The 22,703-nt window shown below is 34.0% G+C and overlaps 1 protein-coding gene across 14 annotated transcripts in view; it reads right to left on the bottom strand.

The window, feature by feature from the left end:
- Positions 1-252: 252 nt before the first annotated feature.
- Positions 253-22,703, bottom strand: part of LOC105838252 (SUN domain-containing ossification factor) — a 38,510-nt gene continuing 16,059 nt past the window's right edge. For 7 of the 14 annotated variants that reach the window (XM_036287881.1, XM_028190544.2, XM_028190543.2 and 4 more), the window contains 4 exons: positions 9,318-9,709; positions 7,457-8,076; positions 4,964-6,903; positions 253-4,528 (listed from right to left, as the gene is read on the bottom strand). In XM_036287881.1, the coding sequence (XP_036143774.1) occupies positions 3,266-4,528; positions 4,964-6,903; positions 7,457-8,076; positions 9,318-9,475 (3,981 nt within the window). In that variant the 5' untranslated portion in view covers positions 9,476-9,709 and the 3' untranslated portion in view covers positions 253-3,265. The remainder of the gene's footprint in view (positions 4,529-4,963; positions 6,904-7,456; positions 8,077-9,317; positions 9,710-22,703) is intronic. The other 7 variants (XM_036287882.1, XM_028190542.2, XM_028190539.2 and 4 more) reach the window with 3 other exon arrangements.

The following is a 22,703-nucleotide window of genomic DNA, read 5'->3' on the forward strand; positions in this document are numbered from 1 at the left end:
AATAACTAACAGAAGATTTATTATGCAATTTTACTAACTGTGAATAAACGATATGTTCTCTTACGTCGTGATACTTAAATATTACATTTAATTAGTCTATTCTGTTTTCTCAGATATGAAACAATATTTTAATTCGATTACAAATAATGCATAAAGAGATATGTAAAAAAAACTCGAAAATTGTTCAAATGTAAATACTCTACAATTCGGAGCATGCACTTCTTAGATTAAATTTGACTAATTGTAAACTAATTTTTTTCGTTTCTAAAAACATTTTAAGTAATATACAATTACAATTTGCAAAAACAGAGTTGGGAGTTACGACATAAATAATATACAATACAATACGTTCTGGTATAATAATTGCAATTTATTTTTTTTATTCACTGTCTATTGATGATGCATACTCTTTTACATTTAATTAGAAAAAATAATACCATACTAACAAAACTTATATGTGTTCAGGAAATGAGTTCCGCGTTTGCGTTTAATTGTTACCTTCACATTGTTTTATTAAAATTACGTATATAAATTCGCTAGGACAGTGATGGTCTTATTATCAGTAACAAAAAACCTGTGATGTAAAATTACTAAAGTATTTCATATCGCACATAAATAATTAGTGGATTGACAATATATGCGAGTGACAATAAAACTTATACCTAGAAAATAATGTATTCTCTAAAAAAATCACGTCTCGACTATTGTCCATATGTACATTTCAGAAAATTATTATTTATAGTCTTTAAATGCATGTTAAGTAATAGGACATACGTTTAAGATTCAAGTCATTTAAGTCATTCTGTATTCACTTGTCCCTCCTCATCATTTCTCTCTTGCTTTCGATCCTTTCCTTTTTTTCCTCTGTTTCTTTGCATGCAATTTGATTGCAATCGTTGCATTTCGCAAATCTCAAGAGGGTTTTATCACAGCGCATTTCTTTATCAGATACAAAATGCTGGCATAATGGTTGTTAATCTCCGAAATACAACGCATATAATGTTAATATGTCGACAAAGAAACGTCTGCATGTGCATTTTATATTTAAGTCTAAACACACATCATTGGCTATTTATTATTCAATTAAATAAAAGTCGTACTGCATATCTTATCATCGAAATTGATACGTTTAGTATTAAATTTGCGATGTAAATCTAAATTTCGAAAAAAGAAAAAGACGAATGATATTAAAATCACTACGTATACCCATACAAAATTTCTATAGAACAAACGTCACATAACATATTATTGTTGGAAGACGGTAGATTATCAGAGAAAGCAAATCGATTAACGCATTTCAAAGAAGATGGAGCAAATAGAAAAAAACGTCTAAAAGCTTCGGCAGATCAAATTTTTTTTTATTTGTAAATAAAATTTAGAAATTTGCTAACAATAATAACAAACAAGAGTTTGAATGTAAGAAAATCTATTATTTATCACTTTTATTTATAAAAAAAGAAACAGGAAATAAGAGAAATATAAGACAGTTAAATTATTTTATCGAGCATATCACTTCTTGAAAAATTAATAATGAAAATCACCGCAATTTTTTGGTTGCAACTATCTTTCTTGTAATTACAGTATACAGAACTCTATTGTTAGCAATCATGAAATGGCTAGAACAAAATACCGCTTTCATATATTATAGTTAAACTCAACAGACAAGTCCATCAATGAATGTTCCATATTAAATAGAAAAATTTATTTGATGGAAAAACCAAACTTGTGTTTAATTTCTGTAGTCAATTAAAAATCAATTTCATTGAAACTTTATATTAATATAAAAAATCGAAAATTAAAGCGATAATAGCGGATATATATGTATATATATTGATTAAGTATACATAGTGCATTTATAAAGTACCATGCCAATACGTTTACAAATTTCAAACCAAAGTAAAAGCAACCTAATTTTTAAGACAATGCTTTGTATACAAAAAAATGGATTATTGATTCTATGAAATTTCCTAATCAATTCCTTCGATGTACAATTCAGTAACAACAAAGTTGAATTCACTTATTGTAACTGTAGGTTTCTTTTATCCTTATATCATGATTATATGAGTGTAAATCACTGGTAGAATTGAGAGATTTCATCTTTTCTCACTTTTGATACTATTGTGTATTTACATGTTCCATTGACAACAAAAATTAATTCTCTTTGATTATGCGACAGTAAATTGCTATTGTTAATGTTTTAAGAGTTTGCTCGCAACATTTCGTTCACACACATTCTCTCTGTCATTCGTTTTTTTTCTTTGGCGGATGTGATTCGTAGGTAAAAATTAAATATAATCCAATCTAAAACATAAAAATGTTTTTCTAAACCGTTGTAGTCACTGCAGTTGTATCGATTAAGATCAATCATAGTCATATATGATTGCTACGTAAACTAATTTATCCTTGTAAGTTGTTTTTTTACACATCTTTTTTTATTTTTCTGTTTTCCTATTTTCTTATCTTCCATAGCGGTAGGATCACATTTAATCTCTCGTTTGCGTATGCTTTATAATAAACTTTTACATTATTTCGCTACAATCGCCATTAACGCTATACGCCAAACTTGATTACGTATGATGCTATTATCATTAGTAAGTACAGCGCAGTTATTATGTGCTAACAGCGCATAAAGCTAAACGTTCTTACAAGGAAGAGATTTCTCGAATTTAGGCGATTATGTGAAAGACTTTCCTTAATTTCAATCCGTAACACTTCAAAATGTTGTGTAAATTATCTCCCTTTCTAAGATATAATACATTCTTCAAATATACATGCAGTCTTTTTAATAAGAAAAGGATTAAACTTTAATTGATTTAAATAATTAACACACACCGTTTATTCATCGACAGAAAGACTAGTAACTGTGAAATAAATATCGTACTCAAACTATTTCTATATCATAACTATGATAAGTTTTCTCAGTTCCACTTGGCTACTTTTCATTCTTCATAAAATACGTGCGCATATCTATACATTTGGTTAAATTTGTGAGATCTCTCGGTCCAATGCCTTGCATTTCCGCCTTAAATTAATTAATTTATCGTGCAATAACAAATAAAGCCTGTATTCTTTTAGTAATTCAAATAGTAGATTTAAATGAAAAAATAGAGGAAATTGGAATAAAAGTCAACGAAGCAAGGTGTCAAACTTAAAACTCTCACGAGTACGCAATATCTATACGACGATCAATTCGATGCAAACAGTGATGATCCAGTTCAGCTTTTATTCACGGTATTTCAATCAGAAAAACTAAATTCTATTTCAATCAGAAAAACTTTCTTACCATTTTTTTCAAACCGGCACTCCTCTTCTCCTTCTTGATCGACGTAGGTGTAGCGCTACTGCTTCTCGATTCGTCGCTTTCCTCGATCACCAAACCGTTCGCGGAACTACCGTTGGCACGATCACTGATGATTTGCGACAGCGTCTTGAAGTCCGTGGGACTGGACTGGGAAGACCTGACGTTTGAATGCTCCAAATCTTGGCTCCACTCCCATTTCTCGGTAGAATTCGTGGAGAACTTCCTCTTGCTTCTCGCACCTAGGGCAGTTTTCATAAAGGATGGCGAGCTCAATCTCGCGCCCTTGAGGATACTCCCAGCTCTGAACGAGCCATTTTTCTCAAGTTTCCGCTCGACCGTGGTCGTACACGGGCCTGATCTCTCGATAGGCCTGTTTGTGACCACTAATGACACATTAGGTTTGCCAAGCTCGGAACTCGCTCTGGATTCCATCTCGGCTTTATCCTGTGGCGCGATTCGTTCTATTCTTTCTGTTTGATCATCGAACCAACCGATGGCAGTTTCGGATGCGGATTCCGGTCTCTTGCCAACCAAATCCTGCGATTCTTCGAAGTGTGGCCGATCTGTGGACGACGCTCTTCTCAATGGCAACGTCGTACCACCGGGAATCATATTCTTGTAACGAACTTCTTGCCTCGCGTCGGTATTAATTATTGCTTTAGCACTCGCGGCAGTCGCTTCTTTCTTTCGTTTTTTCTTTCGCTCTTTCTTTGTCTCGTAGGGTCGATCATCGATCATCAACTCGTGATACGTGCCGCTAATGTGAGAAGCAATTTCACTGGGTCGCCGCTTCTTCATTTTCTTCGCCGCCGCGTGAGAACTAAAGTTTTCCGCGCTCTTTCGACGCATAGTGTCCCTCGAGTCCGATTCCAGTTTTTCTTCCTCAAAATCTTCTCTTCGACGACAATAAGAGAGTACCAAGATAATAACAACAACTTCCAGACAGATTAGCAAAGCATGCTGAATAATCGCAGATATTCGACTGCGCCAACTGTCCCGATCGTAGAGAAGAGTTTCGACCGATTTAGAGAGTATAATAATTTCTTCCTTTAAAGTAGCGATTTCTTCCGCTCTTTTCACATCGCGCTCCTCACCCTTTCGAGATTCTTCGCCCATAGCAGCTACCGCACGCTCCAATGAGCGCTGCATTTCTTCGACTTGCTTTTTGTAGCGACGGCTTAATTCCTCCAAATATTGCCCACTAAGTGACATATTTCTTTCTAAAATCTGAAAAAAATAATTGCAATATTAATTGTAATAAATAATATTAAGAGAATTTAATAGAATTCAATTATATGACCTAATAACTAAATAAATATTTTATGCATATACATGTTATATTAACTCTTCAATTCGAATTATTCGATTTGATTTGTTTTCGAATATAATATATAATTGTTTGTCAATTAAAATATAAACAATTTTATTTAAAACAAGATCTAGTTGAAGTAAATAACTTAATATTTATCAAAAATATAATTTTTTAAACATTGGTACATTTACGTATCATCTACTAGATCTAAAAGAGTTAATGTATATGTAAAGATATCCGACATTACTTTAATTTGTCCTATTTGCTGTCTCATAATTTTATTACAGCATTTTTTAAAGTAATTTTATTGACAGTTTTTTTAAATTCCGATAGAGAATATTCTTTCTCACCTTAATTCTATTGGACAATCGGAGAAAAACAGACTCTTTCTGAGGAACGACATTTGCTGTGGGTTGAGTCGTTGGCGACGAGCTGGACGCCCCATTCTGCATGTTAACCGTATCGACCTCCAAATCTTTCAAATCGGACAGTAATGAATCCAACGAGAGATTATCCTGAGATGACAATCGAGCTTCTTGCTCATTTTGATCTTTCGCTTGTCTTCCATCCTGTTCACCGTTTTCCGACTTGTCCGTTTTAACTTGCGCAACAGTCTCGATACTTTCCGTATCAGCCGTGCCAGTGGTCTCACCAATTTCTTGACTGTCAATGTTTATTAGCGGAATGTTACTTATTGGCAGTGTCGTCTCGAGACGAGTTCCTAAAACCGGCAACTCCTCAACAATCTTCAATATTGGTGTCGGATTAGACAGCGGTGGAACAGTCGTCAGGACTTGCGATTGCAATGTTTCCTCGGTAAATTCCTTACTGGGTTCTAAAATTGGTACGGAGGACTGCTTTTTCAAGTCCTCTTTACTGAGTGTCTTCGTAGGCTTGATCTGTGACGCTAAACTGTCCGGAAAGCTGGCAGAAGTCTCTATAGTCGTGTTAGTAATCTTCTCGCTCTCCTTGCTGATATCTTGAGTTAATGGTTGCTGTCGCTCCTCTTGGAAGGATACGGCAGACTTGCAAGCGGAAGGATTCGAGTTCAAAGTACATAGATCTAGAGTGGAGGATGATTGATGATGAAAAGTGATCTCGATGTTGGAATCCTTAGTGGATAAAATGTCTTCCTTAGCGGTATCCTTAGATTTGTTCACGGAAATTTCGTAGCTCGTATTCATTACCACCTTGCGTTCTTTCGTTGCCAAAACATTGCACAATGCTATGATATATTCAGGTTTAAAGAATGACGTTAAAAAAGTCGCCTGAAGATCTTCCGCTAAATTAAAGTGTGTTGTCGTGTCATCGTGCCTGGTTTTATCATCCTCTCTTCCTCGCCAAAATGATTGAATTTCCACGCCATGAAGACCGCATAGTTTTCCTCGTCTCAAAGTTCTGTTCACCAAATCAATCCTAAGCAAACCATCCAACTGCTGATTCTTACAGCTAACCAACTGGAAAACACTGGCAAATTTTTGATCGGTGCAGTTACCGCAGAGGATTGTGTATCTTGGTGTCGTGCAGCTCGTATATGAATTGTCCAAGATGTGACCATGGTCGATGCTCTGCTGGATTTGTGTGATGTTGTTTCCGGTGAGACCGCTGGACTTGACCAGAATCTCCGCAGCTTTCTTCACTACATTCAGCACGGCATCGCGTGCACTACCAAAGAGATTGCTCGGTGAGTCACCACCCTCGCTATCTAACAGTTCTTCTTCGTCACTATCCTCGTCATCGTCTTCATCCGGATTCTTCTCTTCCAAAGTCTCATTCTCCGTTTCGGTCTCCAACACTTCGAACTCGCTGGTGCCATAAGCGCGAAACAATGAGACAGGACAAAAATGTTCAGAACCATAGTGCGATTGGAGCTCGACTTTGATGAATTTTCCGAAAAAATGAGGATGTAGAGCGAAGCTCTGAACGTCTTTCACGTCCTTGGCGGTAAACTGACCGACCGGACTCCAATCCTTGGTGGGAAATCGATCACTCACGTAGACGGAAAAGTCCTTTGGCGACGAACTAAAGAGCTCGAAGTTCGCTAACTCGATTTTCTTTGCTTGTATCGCTTCGCACAATTCGACGACAAACCAAACGCGTGACGTGCAAGCATTCAGCATATATTCGTCTCGCGTAGATACCAAGACGTTCTTAGCGCTACTCGCCTCAGGATTGGCTGCCACAATCTTGGCACCGCAGTCGGGAGAAGCGTAATTCTTGTTGCGAATTTTCATGCCGCTTACTCCTCGTCCTGGACTACCTGGGGTCTGTACGGAAGCGTTCGGATGAGCTGCAACATAAAGCGACGAAGTAAATTCGTAAAATTTCCTGAATAACAGTATCAAATTTAATTCCTTGAAGTACAGTGTCATATATGTGACACCTTTTCAAAATTAAATAAAAATTATTTTTTTATTTCAATTTCTTCGCAACTTTAATCTAATAGAATTTTGAATCATTGAATCTAAATCTAAATTCAAAAATTTTAAATTTACAACGATTGAATAGCGGCTCAAAGTGACAAATTTCAGTTTTATGTAAAGTATAGTAAAAAATTTTCTATAAATTCCAATATATTGAAATTTGATATTCGGGAATTTTTGAAATCGCCAAGTAACTAGATCTATTTTTTTGTATTTTCAGTCACATCCGCTATTTTAAATTTTCCAAATTTAATTTTATATTCGTAAATAACAATCCAAAAAACTTTTATATCAAATTTCAAGAACTTCTTATACAAGAAAAATATATGCTTTAAAGGATTAAACAACAGATCCTATACGTTTTATCGTCATTGTAACAAATATATATTGTATCAAGATAGAATTAGCGATAATACTCACTTTTCTTCTTTTCAGCCTCCTCCAAACGCTTCTGTGCCCACTCGCTAAAAGACGGTATATCCTCATGGGGCTCAGTAGGACCTGAAGTGACGAGTCCGTTCAGAATCGCCGCTGCGGTCTCATCCCTGCTGTCGCCGACCAATCGTGCTCTGGCCGCCGTGTCATTCAATTCTGGTGCCGTGGCGAAGGTGTCGTCGATCTTCGACGACAGTTCCTCGGGTACCTGAGTTTGACTAGTATCCTCCTCTTCGACTCTTAGTTCCAATTCGTCCGTGTTGATTTTTTGCTCCGCTCTTACGATCACTACAACCTCCGGTGGCTCCTCAGCAGTGATCTTTTTCGGTAGAAGCGCTTCCTCGCCGTCCCCGAGGACATTAGTGTTATTTGATCGTTCTGTTGTCTCATCGACGATCGGCGGCGACGGAATCTGCGTCGTCGGTGCAGTCTCTTTTACGTGGTCGGATTGTCTAACCTGACTGTTGCCCGACAACGTAGAATTCTTGATCGATGCTCGATCGAGCGAAGTAAACTCATGATCGATCTTCGGCTCGGCCAGATTCTGCAATCCAGCCGCTGCGGTGTCCACCAGAGTCAGTACCACCTGGTCGGTCTCGGATATTCTGTGTAAACAGACGAGCATACATAATATTATAATATGATCAATTGTTTATAACATGTCTTATACTGCACATTTTAACTTGGGTTTCATTAACCATGAAATCGTTCAAAATTAATGGATTATTCTTTATTTTTAACAGATGTCTACATTAATTAGATAGCTCAAACAAAATCTGATTCAATTTTAAATTCTAAATTAAAAATAAATTAAGAATAAATTTTAAACCCTAAATGAAAACTAATTTTCTATCATTTTATCATTTTTTAAATTTTAATCAATTTTTTTATTAGCATGTTTAATCTCTCTTTGTAATAACCATTCGAAAGTAGTTAGGATAAGTTTCTATAATATATTTTATAAAATTTATCTGTATATACAATTGTCACTATAATATCAATATATATATACATATATGTAAACGGAAACAACGCTACAGTATTATACGTTTATAATACGTCTAATAGCGAATAACAAATGTGACACTTCGAAATAAAACGGAGTAAACTGCAGTCACTTTCTGATGCATAGAATTTTTCATCGTGCATCATGTTGAAAATGTGACGCATGGTGATGAGAATTGAATAAACATCGGAACAATGTAGCACTGATATACTAGAACATAGCGTGCATAATCCATGAATGTAAAAATCATGCAACCGCGGTAACCAATTTTATACTAACAAGGGCAGTTTTCAGAACACATTGCATACATATATCTTCTATGAACCCGTCCGGTAAATCTTTAATATAAAAAGGATCTCACTTCAACATACATAAAGTATGTGTGTTTCAAAAAATATAATAAAATTATCTCTATATAAGCAAGATTATCATTTATATGAGCGTAGTTTACATGAACTAAGAATATTAAATAAATAAAAAAATTATATTCAGCACCAGATTCGCTGTAGACCGAAATAGGCAACCATAATTTTATCTTTATGTTCAAAACATTTATCGGTCAAATAGTTAGCTTATAAGATTTTCATCATTTCATATATGAGAAATAATATAATTTCTTACATATTTCTTAAATATGAAATAATGATTTTTACATAAAATATATTAATTGTAATTTGATAATGTTTGATACTGTTTTTTTTCTATATGTATTCTAAATGCAAAGGAATTTGTCCTCCTTCACGAAGCAAGCGAAGAAAGTATGTAATGCCAGCATCATAAAAGATACTCATTTCAGTTTCTCGTTAAAGAACGCGAGAAGTGTCTTTGACGCTTTCTCACCGGTGATATATGCATGCGCGAATGCACCACAAAATTGCTAATACTGCCAGGTAGAAGGCGGCCGCCTGAAGAAGATGTCTGTGTTGCCCGACGGGATTAACGGTCCAGTGCAGAGAACATCCACCGTTGCTGTTCTTGACTGTTGTGCCCTTGACCATGATTTCAGGTTGAGGAGCACGCACTTTAACAATCACTGCTTCACTTCGGTCTGTCTAATGTCGCGATTTCTTCCTTCAATTTAGTTATTATATTTCACATTTTAGCTTTTGAGTTTATTCGCAAAAAGTTGCTCGCGATTACTTTTACGACAATTTTACGATAGAGATTTTACACTATCAAACGTATCATGTGTCATGTATCAAAAATTTGTGGTTATTATTCTCTATATAAAGCTAAAGAGTCGAAACAATCAGAATGTGTTATATTAATAAAAATAAAATAAACTTTAGAATGTCGTAACAAATGCGGCTATTTATTTTTCTTTTTGATTTATTGGCAAATTCTTTTTTTGCAGTTAAAAAATCAAAGTCTAAAAAAAATATCGATGCAATAGGAATGAAAATGCAAAATAAAATAAATTTACATTTTGATAAATCGTGATAATTTCAGAGTAAATAGCAATATGAATAAGTCAATGCAATCTTTCTACTAACAATATGTGCTCCAAAGAGAAGTGATAATACGACCAAATAAACAGAAGTATAGTGGTGTACTTGATTGACACTAAATTCTCGTTTCTATCAAGAATATTGCTTTAAGCGTTAATATGCCATTTATCTCGGGGTTCAATTAAGAGTTATGAGGCACGCGATGTTTATTGGCGCCTATATATATATATATGCTTAGAATGTGTTATTAATGATGCTATGCATATTCAATATTCGGAATTGGTTCGAGGGCACCAATAGGCTAAATGTGCCGTGTGCGTTGTTGCCCCCACACATTAAAATTCGGTAGTTTTGATATGAGTTCTCGTTTCATTTTAAAGAGATAAAAAGTTCTCTGTAGTTTAGAAAAAGAGTTCTGTTGATTAACGGTCGAAAATTAAAATTAAAGAAATGGGGTACTACTAACTTGTTATCGCAATTTCAAATCGAATAATTCCGAATGGCTCAATAGCTTCATTTTGCGATTATCTAGAGTTCCTGAAGTAGTAAAAAAAATTTCGATTAATTAAAAAAAATTAAAAATTGTTAAAAATTCTATTTTAAAATACAATAGTTCTGAGATGTTTCCATTATTATTTTATTTATTTCTCTAAGAGTTCTCGACAAATTTTAGATAAAATTTAGAAAAAATTTAAATAAAAAAATTAAAGAATTATGGACTACAAACAAAATTTCAAAACCAGTTAAAAATAACATGTATCTGCTTATCATGTTATCCAATCGCTTTGACTTGTAAGACTTTTCGTCAAAACTCGTCGAAAACTACCCCCAAAAAAAAATTTTTTTGACCACGATACTTAGAAAATTTTGCGATCATCGTTTTAATTCGTGACAATACTTTGCAAATCGTTGATCCAATCGCATTTACTTGTGAGACTTTTCGCTGAAACTCGTTGAGGAAACACGGAAATGCAGTCAGAACTATTCAGAACTCCAAACGTTAATCAACAGAACTCTTTTTCTAAACTATAGAGAACTCTTTATCTCTTTAAAATAAAACGAGAATTCATATCAGAACTACCTAATTTTAATGTGTGAAAGCTAACTTAAAACACGCATATGCGCCTCGCTCTGGTAATATGCTATGTCAGAATTTGATCCAGAATCGATTCTAAATCTTTGTTCTTATTTACTAATTTAATTTTTATAAAACTACTTTTTATAATATAATATCAGCTCCGTCCAAAGAGTCATTTACACTAGACGTTGCAAGATTTATCACTCACGAAGCAGTTTGCAAAATTTTTCTCACATATAAGCAATAATATAAATCTTCTTATAAAGTATTGGCACCTTGACCATGTATGTATCGTAATGTATTTCTAATATCATTCGAGAGTCGAACTTGACGTGTAAACCGCAAGAAGTATCGACGAGTTGCTATTACCGGTTCAGCTAATGGTCCTCGTATATTAACTACATAATTAGAAAGTACTGACGTATTTAACCGCTATCATAAAATCCAACATAAATCTTGTTAATCTAGTAAAAACTGTGAGTGATCGATTGCTTTGTATGGATTAATAATAAATAACATTTATAATTACAATTTTGATAGCACTCCAAAATAAATTTTTTTTCATAAAGTTCAAAGAATTTCGTAAGCTAATTGGCATCAGTCGTACCAATCAAACTGTAACTATAAACTAAATATCAATTTCGTTAGTAATTACATATCATATTATATATTTATATTTTTACAAAAATGCTATGTTAAAAAATTCTAAAATATTGTATATATCGAATAATTAAATACTGATATATTTTACTGGAATTTTTATAATACCAATATTACATCGATCAAAATATTACATTGATAAAAGAAAAAAATATATCGAATTTGGAAAATACAAGCTTGTATACTAAACACAAATTTTTACAAAATGCATTATATTTATGCGCTATGCAAGATGGAAGAGAACCGACTTTCGCTCACTGCTTTCGTGAAAAAAATGATTACATCTGGATTACGACAATCAACTTCAAACGACAGGCTTATCGCGTGTGCATTTAATCGGAACGAATAGCGCATTGTGAACAGACCCTCCGATAAAGGCGATGTCACTGCGAATGGTAAAAATTCTGTCGAGATCGTTTCACGGTCTGGCAAATGTCGATCAATGAACGAGTCGGTTTACACGAGAATGATTGCCGTTGAGAAACCGCAATGCTACAGACTATTGTCTATACAAGAGCCGCAGCTTGCAAACACCGATCTCGAATGCAATCGAAAGAATCTGGCTGAATTAATATGGCAATTGATTTCGATGAAATAATCACCGAAAACTAGGTTCGCCACCAGATCCGAATACATTCTTAGAATCACGGCAATGAAGACCATAACTATCTGACCAGCGCAAAGGAAAGAATGGATTTGCTAAAGTATCTAAAAATTTAGCAAGATATAGATCGGAAAAAAAATTTATTGCATCATCAAAATAATTATGAAGGACATTCAAGCATAATGAGTAATGCTTTAAAGAGTTTTGACATTCTAGGTAACAGTTTTGAGTTCATAATTATTTTGATGGGCTAATAAAATTATTTACAAATTCGTATTTACAACTAAATTTCTAAATTTCTAGATTTCTTAGCAAAATCGTTCTTTCCATGCAATAAAGAATAAAAAATACATACGAGAAAAATCATTTCTTCTCGAAATTAAAATAATTGTTTTACAGAAAAGAGAAAGAGAGAATAACAAAATTATTTATCGAGCATTCGCCTGATCGTTGGTAATAAAAAATAATATATTGATAATACATATTACACAACTAAATCTCACATCATTATTAATTTAATGAAAACAATAATCATGCATGTGTTTCTTGCTCTGAACACAATAATAAGTGCTGAACAAGTGTAGTAAGTAAAGACACATTAGAAGTCATTCACCATTCGCATTGTTACGCAATAATCCGATTATGCGTGCACGCAATACAGCACTATGTAACGCAAACAGATTAAGATATTAATGTGTGTGTGTTGAAAAGAACAGAATTGAGAATGGAAACTCCGATAACATAAGCTTTATATTCAATGGATTGTTAATCCATTTTCAATCATGATAGATGGTACAAAAAATATAAAATATGAGAAATTAAAATAAAAAACTAGCACTTGGGTAAATTGTTTAATGCTATTATTTTTATAATACTTAATAATACTTTATTTATAATCTGATTTTTATAAATATATGATTATTTTTTGACTTCTCATGCGATAAAAAGCAACTACTTTAACGAAGTTGAAGTGACAAAAAATTCACTATTATATATTTTATGTATAATATTATTATTCGTAGAAAAAATCGAAACAAGAGATTTATGCGAATCAATAAACAGCAATCAGTGGTGAAAACACAATAATTAATCAGAGAAATTTATTCGTTAGAAAACGAAGGCGGTACGGATAAACCTGGATTCCTATAAACCTGTCAATCGTAGAATTGGAATAATTCTTAGTCATAACACAATCCGAGCTAGTTTTTCGTTTCCACATCTCTTATTCGTTATAAACAAGTTATCATTAAGTGTAGCATTGTTATGGACGTTACCTTCGGAATTATACCATCAATTATGCGGGGAAAACGTCAATGCGACAGTCAATTACACGGAGCTTACGCGTTAAGACCTTCAATTGTCATCTAACTAACGTAATTAACACGAATTATAAATGCTGGAAATATAAGAGAAGAAGAGCGTGGAAAAATTAACTCATTAAAGTCTCTCAAAGGTTTGACTTAATAAACAGGAAAATACAGAATGCAAGTAAGATATTAAATAAGATAAAAAAATTTAAAGAGCAAAAGAGAAAAAAATTGAAAATAAGTTGTACTAGAATATAGTAACTAGATAATTACGAACTGCGCTGTAAGAGCATCGTAGAAACTCAAATTATTTAGATTTACATTAAATTATTGACTGTAATAATTTAGATATAAAACTTTTTACAAAATTTTTTTATAAGAATTGTATTTTCTTGTATAGATACCTTGTCTATGTAATTAAAAATTGTATACCGTTCAATGTAATTAAAAATTGTATACAGTTAAAAAAATATTCTTTTAAATTTGTATTATTATTATCATCAAACTCTTTTTCAAGTGTTTGAAAAGCGATATGCATCAGATTGAAAACCGATGCAAAATTTATGTATTCCATAGATGTAATCGGACACTTGGGTTGTGCGTAATTGAATGCACTCACATCGAGAGTTCTCAAGGAGCGCGCTTTCTCAATTGGATATCGATGGCTCTTTGTGGCAGCACTAAATAATGTCTCTGTTCATATTAGCGCGCATCCTTCACTGAGTGTATTTAGGCGATCGATAAATCTCGAGTGACAGCGAAATCAACGAAGTGACTACGCACGAAAGTAGCTTGGAAATTCTATCGACTTAACGGCTTTCTAAGTAACCCTTTCTCATAAGGTACGTAAAAATGTAAGAGTGCTCTTGGCAATAGATCCTTTCTAACATTACACCCTCGTTCTGTCGTTTATTGCTCTTTTGCAATAAGGAGTGTATAATAGGTAAAAAACGTTTGCACCTTTTCACATCCGTCATTCTGTGACGGGGCATTTTATTTTTTCGTAATTTAACTACGTAACATTAATCATTTGCTGCGTGATATTAAACATGTTGATGGTATATTTTAATAGAACAATAAGTCTCCATCTTTTTTATTAATTTAATTAATCTAATTTTAAGAAAAGTCCACAGAAAAATGGAAAAAAGAATATTCTTGTTTTAAGAATATCTTTATTGTCGAGATGTTAAATCTTGAAATGAGATTAGCGCTAGACATAATTTGCTTACATGAAGAATTTTATATAGTTTCAGCATAGAAAATATTTTCGAATTATTTAATAATAATTTTTATAAGTTGTGAAAAAAAAGAATTAGATTTAGAAAATAACAATATCTTTAAAATAAGAACTAAAATGTTTTGTATTATTATTATTATTATTAGAACAATCATATTGTGCTTTTTTTACATGATTACTATAATATTAAAATAAAAATACAATATTTTGCTGAAATTTAAATTTGGCTAACAATCGAAGAACCATTAACGGCTATTATTGAAAGTCGTATAATCAATGATTATAATGAATAAGGCGGACGCGAAAGAGAAGGATAAGAATTAATCCCGTCCCGAACACGTCGAGAATTAAACGGTGATAAATATCTTGCTTGTTCAAAGAGGTCATTTCATGTTACGTGTCTAGCGGACCAAATAAATCGACGGCCAATGATGGAAATTAATGCGACAAATTGATAGCCGTGGGACTACGTTAGTACTTGCCTTTTCGCTCTAATACAAAGGAGCGATTTCTCCCGACCGACGAATCGTAATAACGGAACATGTACTTGAAATCAATTGTGTACCAATCGTTTACTGCCGAACCTGAAGCTTATTTCTCGGCCTTTTCAACCGCCAGTGAAAACTGGCACGAAAATCTATAGCCCACATGCAACGTAATGCGTTTGCGTTATAGAAATCGGAGTATTATAGAACTCAAGGCACTTTCTGTGCGGATTCGACAAATATAAAGTAAATAGAGGAAAGAGTTCATCGATGATTATCAACGTTAGATTTCCTTTCCTATTATTATCTTTCAATACCGGTGAATACTTCTCAAGGAATATTTTGTACGCGATAACAAGATTAAATGGCGGATACATCGAAATGACAGCTTCAGGTGTCGCTGACATGAAAAGTGTATGAATGAATCTCGCTGTGGTATTTCACTCCACGTGCTCCATAATCGCGCCCACGTGACAACAACTGCCTACATTTGACACATTATAAAAAAAAAGAGAGAGAGAGAGAGAAAAAAGAAACATTCTAATACCTACACAACTGATGTAAAGTTGTGCCGTTGCGCAGTTTAATCATATTACTATTTAATCCCATCATTATTTATTATCAAATATATATGTTTGTTATTTGATTATATTAAAAATAATTAATAGTTTCCATGTTCTGACAAAGAAACGCGATCACAGACCACTGCAGTTTCAGTACGGGACGATTGCTATTGTGTAAAATAGCTTTATAAATCGTGCAGACGTGCCAGTCGTAAACCTATCCTAATTAACGCTGGATCTCGCTCCGGGACGGAGAAAAAAAAGGGAAACCACGAGTCTCACGCGACTGTTCGTCATGTCAAACCGCTTTTCTTTCTTCCCGTTCTCTCATGTTCGACCTATACGGCCTACGCGAAAACTCTCGACAATCTTCGCGCGGCGGAATTCTTCGCAGTTTAGGCACGCTTCCAAGGCGTGTCCGGCCGTCGAATTATGCGGAGTATCGGCTTCTACGTGCCTTTGTCACCTCCATAAAGTCGATCGATCTGTCCTGCGCGATTACTCGGCGCGCTGTTGCAACGAAATCGTTGAAATGCATGTATTCCGCATATGCATGTGCACTGAGCACCCAGAACGGAAACGTGACTCGTTGCGAAACCGATATGTTTGCATGTAATCGCTGTTCCATCTAGCGCAACGCGTTATTGAGGATTGTTAAGTGACACGCGAACGTAAACTAGTGAACCTTCGCAAGGTTTATCATTTTCGTCGTTATTTATAAGGGAAAGTGATTAATATTGGCACATCACTTGGTTTTCAGTTAATATTTCTTAAATAAAAGCTAAAAATAGGCATGTATAAATAATTGATGCTAAATTATTAATCGCGAATATATCTTTATTGCGTTAAAACGAAGAAATGTCGCCCGATAACAATTCCCGATAGCGATTCGGTTACGACAAGAATCGTAAAACGTCACGCAAAGAGAATGCAATTACACAGTCGTGTAATTTATCGTGTAGCATCAACGTATCAACAGTCTGACGCTAAGCGGTTTTTCTTTTCGACGGTAAACATCAGCACCGTGGATCATAAGCTCCGACGGTTGCAACAGATACGATTAGACGACGCGTCTCGATGACATGTCTCGAAACGACATGTCTTTCTTGACGACACGAATGGCTTCGTCCTCAATAAAACTAATATAGTCTCGTGGGGTTTCATTAAATAACACAAACAGTTAGCAGCAGTATTACAAGAAAGTCTGTTATACACAAGTGCATATAAGCGTATTAGGAAAGATATCCAGAAACATATAATCGTTCAGATCACCGTTGGTACATATGTGCCAACAAGTAAAGAAAGACTTAAAGAATGTTTTTTTAACTCGAGTCAATAATCAAAAAAAATTTTATTTTATTTTTTAAACTAACTCAACAATTAATGACCAATAATACTAGTGTACAAGATTTTGTGCAAGAGCATTTGAAGACTATTCAAAAGTAATTTTTAACGCTAAATCCAAATTTGTCATCAAAATAATAGATTTCAGATCAAATTTTTCAAAATTGTCAAAAGATATCAAGATATTTCAAATATTTTTATAATATCTTTTTTTTTCAGACATTTATTTTGAATAAAAAACAAGTTGCTTTTTCTGGGATGAAACCTTGGGAAAAGTAAAATGATCAATACATTGTCGTCTCGGCTTTATAAGCGGTTGTCTACGTGTTTTAAACGCTTGTAGAAATTCTTCCTCACGAGACATGTCGCTTGACCTCGGGGCGAAATTGGGCCACGACACATGGCGAGAGATGTTACCAATTCTGATGACGTTATTGCACATTCCGTGGATCGTTGTTCCGGACTACGTTATTAAATAATATCGTGATACTCTCGGTCGAACGTGTCATAATATTTTGACGTGAAACTTAATAAGAATCTAAACGTTATACGAGAAAAAATATATTCGACAAATTTTAAAGAAATTGTCATCTCGAGATTACTAACAAACCAATCTACGTACTAAAGTGACTACATTTATAATACTTTGTATCTAAGAAAATTTATAAAGCAAATAATTTAATATTTTATTATTTATTATTTTGTTCGTAAACTCTAAAGAAAAAGCCAAGCTTTCATAAAATAAACAAGAACAAATTGAAATTCTTTAATGATATCACTGTTTTCTGTTGCAGAAAATTAAACCATTCGTTATTTATTAAATGTCTGATTGGTTGTATTCATTAGTCCCATTAGGTATTAGTTTTTCATTCCACAAAAAAAAAATCAATTGACAATGCAAAAAAGAATTTAATTGAAATTGCGTACTTTAACACATTTTGTTTTAAAGTACGCAATTTCAACTAAATTCTTTTTTGCATTGTCAATTGATTTTTATTGTGGAATGAAAAACTATCGCATATTCGCAATATTAATTAGCAAATGTTATTAACATTAGAGTTGCTTCACCAATTCAATTGTTCTAATAAAAGTTATACGACGACGTATTGTAAATTTAAATTAATATATATTAAATTCATATTAGTTCAATATAATGTATATTAATACTATCAGTTTAATATAATGAATAAATATTAATTCTATAAGCTGTCAATTGTATTTTTGTTCAATACTCAACTTATTTACTCAAGAATTATTCAGTTCGCGCCACGTTAATTCATGTCGGACAAATGATATTTCCTGGCAATGAAATCTTAACGTTATCCGAATAATCAACTCTATTATTATGCAAACCATTCTCGTTTGCTCGATGACCTACTTGAATCGGAATCCGCGAGTAAAGCGCTAAGTGCTGCGATCGCAGCTGGATGCAAATATGACCGATCAACGTCACGCCACGACGGAAAATAAATATAAGTATTTATACTGTGTAGATTTAACTGATCAGCCGACACTTACTCGATCGTATACAATTTCAATGATCCGTGATGGCAAAATGAAAGCCCATACTCCAAGAAATTCTCACATTACAAAAACGGCTTTCAAATTTAAGTACATTTACCGTCTATTTCTTTGGTTAAGAAAACATCTTTCTGCCATTAAAATTTATTCAAATATAAATATTATATGACAATATAAAAAATTTAATACCAATAATAAAAAGTATGTACATTGCTTCCATAATAATTCGAATTACGTTTTCATACTTTTATACTTGGTATAAAAGGATACTTTCAATGCTTTTATGGTATTAAAAGTATCCCTTTATACCAAGTATCACTCAACTTACAAATTTTCGAATTTACAACAGGTATGTCATTAATTAAATATAAACTATTAAATAACAATGAAGCTAATAGGGAAATAACTAAAAAAATTCACAGGAAATAGCTACGAATTCTCAAGTAATATCGATATGTTCATTGACGTGCTCTCTTTTTCAAACATTTGTGATTTGTTTCTTTGATTCAACGACACATGCAAGCACATTTTTACAACATCGAGGGACATTTCCGTCTCTTCGTCGATAGAAAGTTTCGATGTGGCTACAACTTGTTCGCGCGCGTCCTAAAAATCGGGCGCGCCCTCCAGCATTGTAGATACGGTTTTGCTCTACAGACTACAGACCACTCTCGATACGAATTTTGCTAGAATTCGCCTGGAATTTGCACAGTAATGTAACCGAAAGAACGCTGTATATTATGGAAACAATTCCGTCAGAGCATCGCTCATATCAGATGAAATCAAATCATTTAAGCCGTTAGCGAGAAAACAGGCATTTCAATCACGGTAGAAATTCATGCACGATAATAAACAACGTGGCGCGTTAATATTGCGCAAGAAATTATGAAACAAAGCATATAATGGAAAACAAACTTGTAGCAATGTCGAGAAGAATGCAGATATTAATTGCGTTACGTTTAACAGATGTAATTCATGTGTTAATTAGTTCCATATAAAACGACGCGGCCTCTCGACGCGAGAAATTCAGTTGGGTTTTTATTACTCGCGTTTGTTACATATATTTGTGCAATAAGTAATCATAGAGAAGATGATATTATGACTTTTGTAGATATTACGCCCACTAGTGATAACTTATTAGGCAAATTCTAGTGATTATTTATGGAATCATTTGTCTAGTAGTTTGCCGTTATGCAGCGGCACTAATATACCGACAATACATAATAGCCGGCATTTGTTATAAGGCATTTTTACTTTTGAGCATTTCGAAGCTTGTTCAAAGTATACTTTAACATTTATTTACATATACTTCTTCATACTTTTTGAACTTAAGCGTATTATTACTTTAGTGGATGTATATATGTATTTGAATGTCTCGCATTATCATTCGATTAAGCATACAATTCAGTTTATTTCGCTAATCGCGCGATTTAACTCTGATGAATGTTGGTACATTACACGTTTTTGCGGTGAGGTCAACAAGGTAGACGAAGTGAAAACTTGTGTCGACATTAGAAATCATAATAAAATCAGGGATTCACGCACACCACCAGAAGATTAAGGTGAGTATTTCTCACCGGATTACACAGTCATTATAAACTTGCCTGTAAAAAGCATCCTTCGCAACACATTACCGTCGAGAAACGTGTGATCACTTAGTAAGACTTAATTGCATTGTCAACGTGAAATGCGTAACTGCATCTGCATCCACTGCGTACGTTGTATCTACAGTTGATTAATCGATAATTAGTATCTAGTAAAGGAAAGAGAATAAAAATAAGAGAGAGAGAGAGAGAGAGAGAGAGAGAGAGAGGTGTAAGAATAAATTTCCTTCCTTCTATCCTCTCTTATTTTTCTATAAATTTCTCTACCTGAAGGAAAAAAAATACAATTATCATGTTCCTGATTTATTACCGTTTTCATTTCTTTTTAATAATTATAATAATTATATGCGTTATTAATTATAATTGCTTTAATAATTTAATCTTTTTATAAGTTTACTATTATTAACGTCTCGAATAAAATTTATTGAAAATCGTTGGAATACACAAAAAAATAACACACGCGATATTCAATAAATACTTTTTCAAAACAAACACAATTTTCTATATATGAATAAATCTTTGATAATACGTAGAGTATCATTAACATCGATAACAGCTATTATTAATAAGGACAATAAATGGGATAATTACAAACTTTTGAAATATTAGTTTCTCTAGAGAAAATTACACGTTGCGGCGCTAATCTCTGACAACGAAATATGGATTGATTATCGCGCCCATTATCTCCTTTACCGAAATAATGGTATATACATATACATATACGCAAGAGTAAACACTTTATCCTATTGAGATTATTCTATTGGAGATGACGAGTACAGTAACTGCGTACAGTAACAGTATATCGCGAAAGTACAAATTGGCATGGCATTACCGACGCAAAACAGGGACGTCGGCTAGCAGGTTTTGACGGCGACAAAAAGCAAATATCACTGATATTATCACTAATAGTCTAATTTAGAAATCACATTCGTAATGTTATGTTAACGCGTGCGTAATTACAACGATCCGTGCAAATATAATCGCACCCGATCGGACGAAAGCGAAGATAACACAGAATGATAAGGTATCGAACGCGATTCGCCGATGCCATCCGATTAAATCGGCCGTGCAAAAGCAAAAAAAAATCGTGAGACTGAATCGAAACCGACTCTCTTCTTAGAAATCGGAGCCGACGTGGATAATTAGCCGAATGACAAGAATAATACTCTTCGTCTCTCGAATGTTGTACGAGTTAATTGCCATAGACTTCTCTAACCTCATCGTGCTCCCCTTATGTCTCAGCGAGTGCGATGGTCACTATGCTATGGCATAGTCGAACCAGCGCAACCGGTTTTTTTTTGTTACGCTATATAAGCACGAAGAACATAAATTGTGTTCTTCTTGCATTACAGTTTGTCTCTTCGTTAAATTTCATTCGCGAGAGATTCGATTTAATTTTGTCTTCATAGATATCTCGCTCAAAGTCAAAATTACTCCATGTTAAAAAAAAATCACTCTTTCTTTCTCTCTTAAATTAATGCAAACTAAGATTGACACTAGACGTATCTGTTTTCCGTTTCTGATCTCTTCCTCTCTTTTCTTTATTGAAAATTATTGAAAATTACTGAAAATATATAATAAAACATTCAAGTTTTTTCCACGTAAGTGCTTTTCATGTGAGTGAAACCGGCAGCTTGAAACGTTTGACAATGTGCGTGATGTCTTTAGAATACACTACGGTGGAGAAGTTGTGCTGCTTGTTCTCTTTATAGACAAACAAGCAGCATATTCCAAACGCGGCTCCACTCCATCACGGGAATATATTTTCGTCTAATACGTCCCGATTCTTACTCTGAACACGTGGTATCATAAAATTCCGCATCACGTGTGATTTATCGATCTGGTCGATGAAACGGGAGATTTGACAGAAAAAATTGCGGCCGCTCATCGATTGTGTCGCGAAAATATATAGGTCGTGAGTGAAGTGAAAGCTCTAATTAGCGGGTGGAGAGATTTCACCCGGTTTTCAGAGATCGGCTTATAGCCGTATAACCGGCCCGGCCAGTACAATTCGTGCTCATTTAACAATTGTCAAATTCGCCAACGTTATCACGGCGTTATTAAACCGCAAATGCGGATACGCGATTGCGCGACAATAAAACTCACATGGATGTTTAATTAAAGCGGTTTATGAAGGAGAGAGCAATACACATTGCGGTGACAAGCTCGATTTTTATCAACGTGAATTGTAGTAGCGCTCCACGTACAAGTGCTCTTTTTGTAAAAGTCACATATAGCCACGCGATAAAAATTTAAAATCTAAAAAAATATGATGCGACAGTTATCGAATCTGCCCTAACAATAAGTTAACTCCTACGTTCAATTTTGCAAAATGCGAGTAACGTCAGACTTACCAAGAGACGCAAGATTTGATA

The sequence above is a fragment of the Monomorium pharaonis genome, chromosome 6 (genome assembly GCF_013373865.1).
Source record: "Monomorium pharaonis isolate MP-MQ-018 chromosome 6, ASM1337386v2, whole genome shotgun sequence".
In the NCBI taxonomy this organism is placed as follows: Eukaryota; Metazoa; Arthropoda; class Insecta; order Hymenoptera; family Formicidae; genus Monomorium; species Monomorium pharaonis.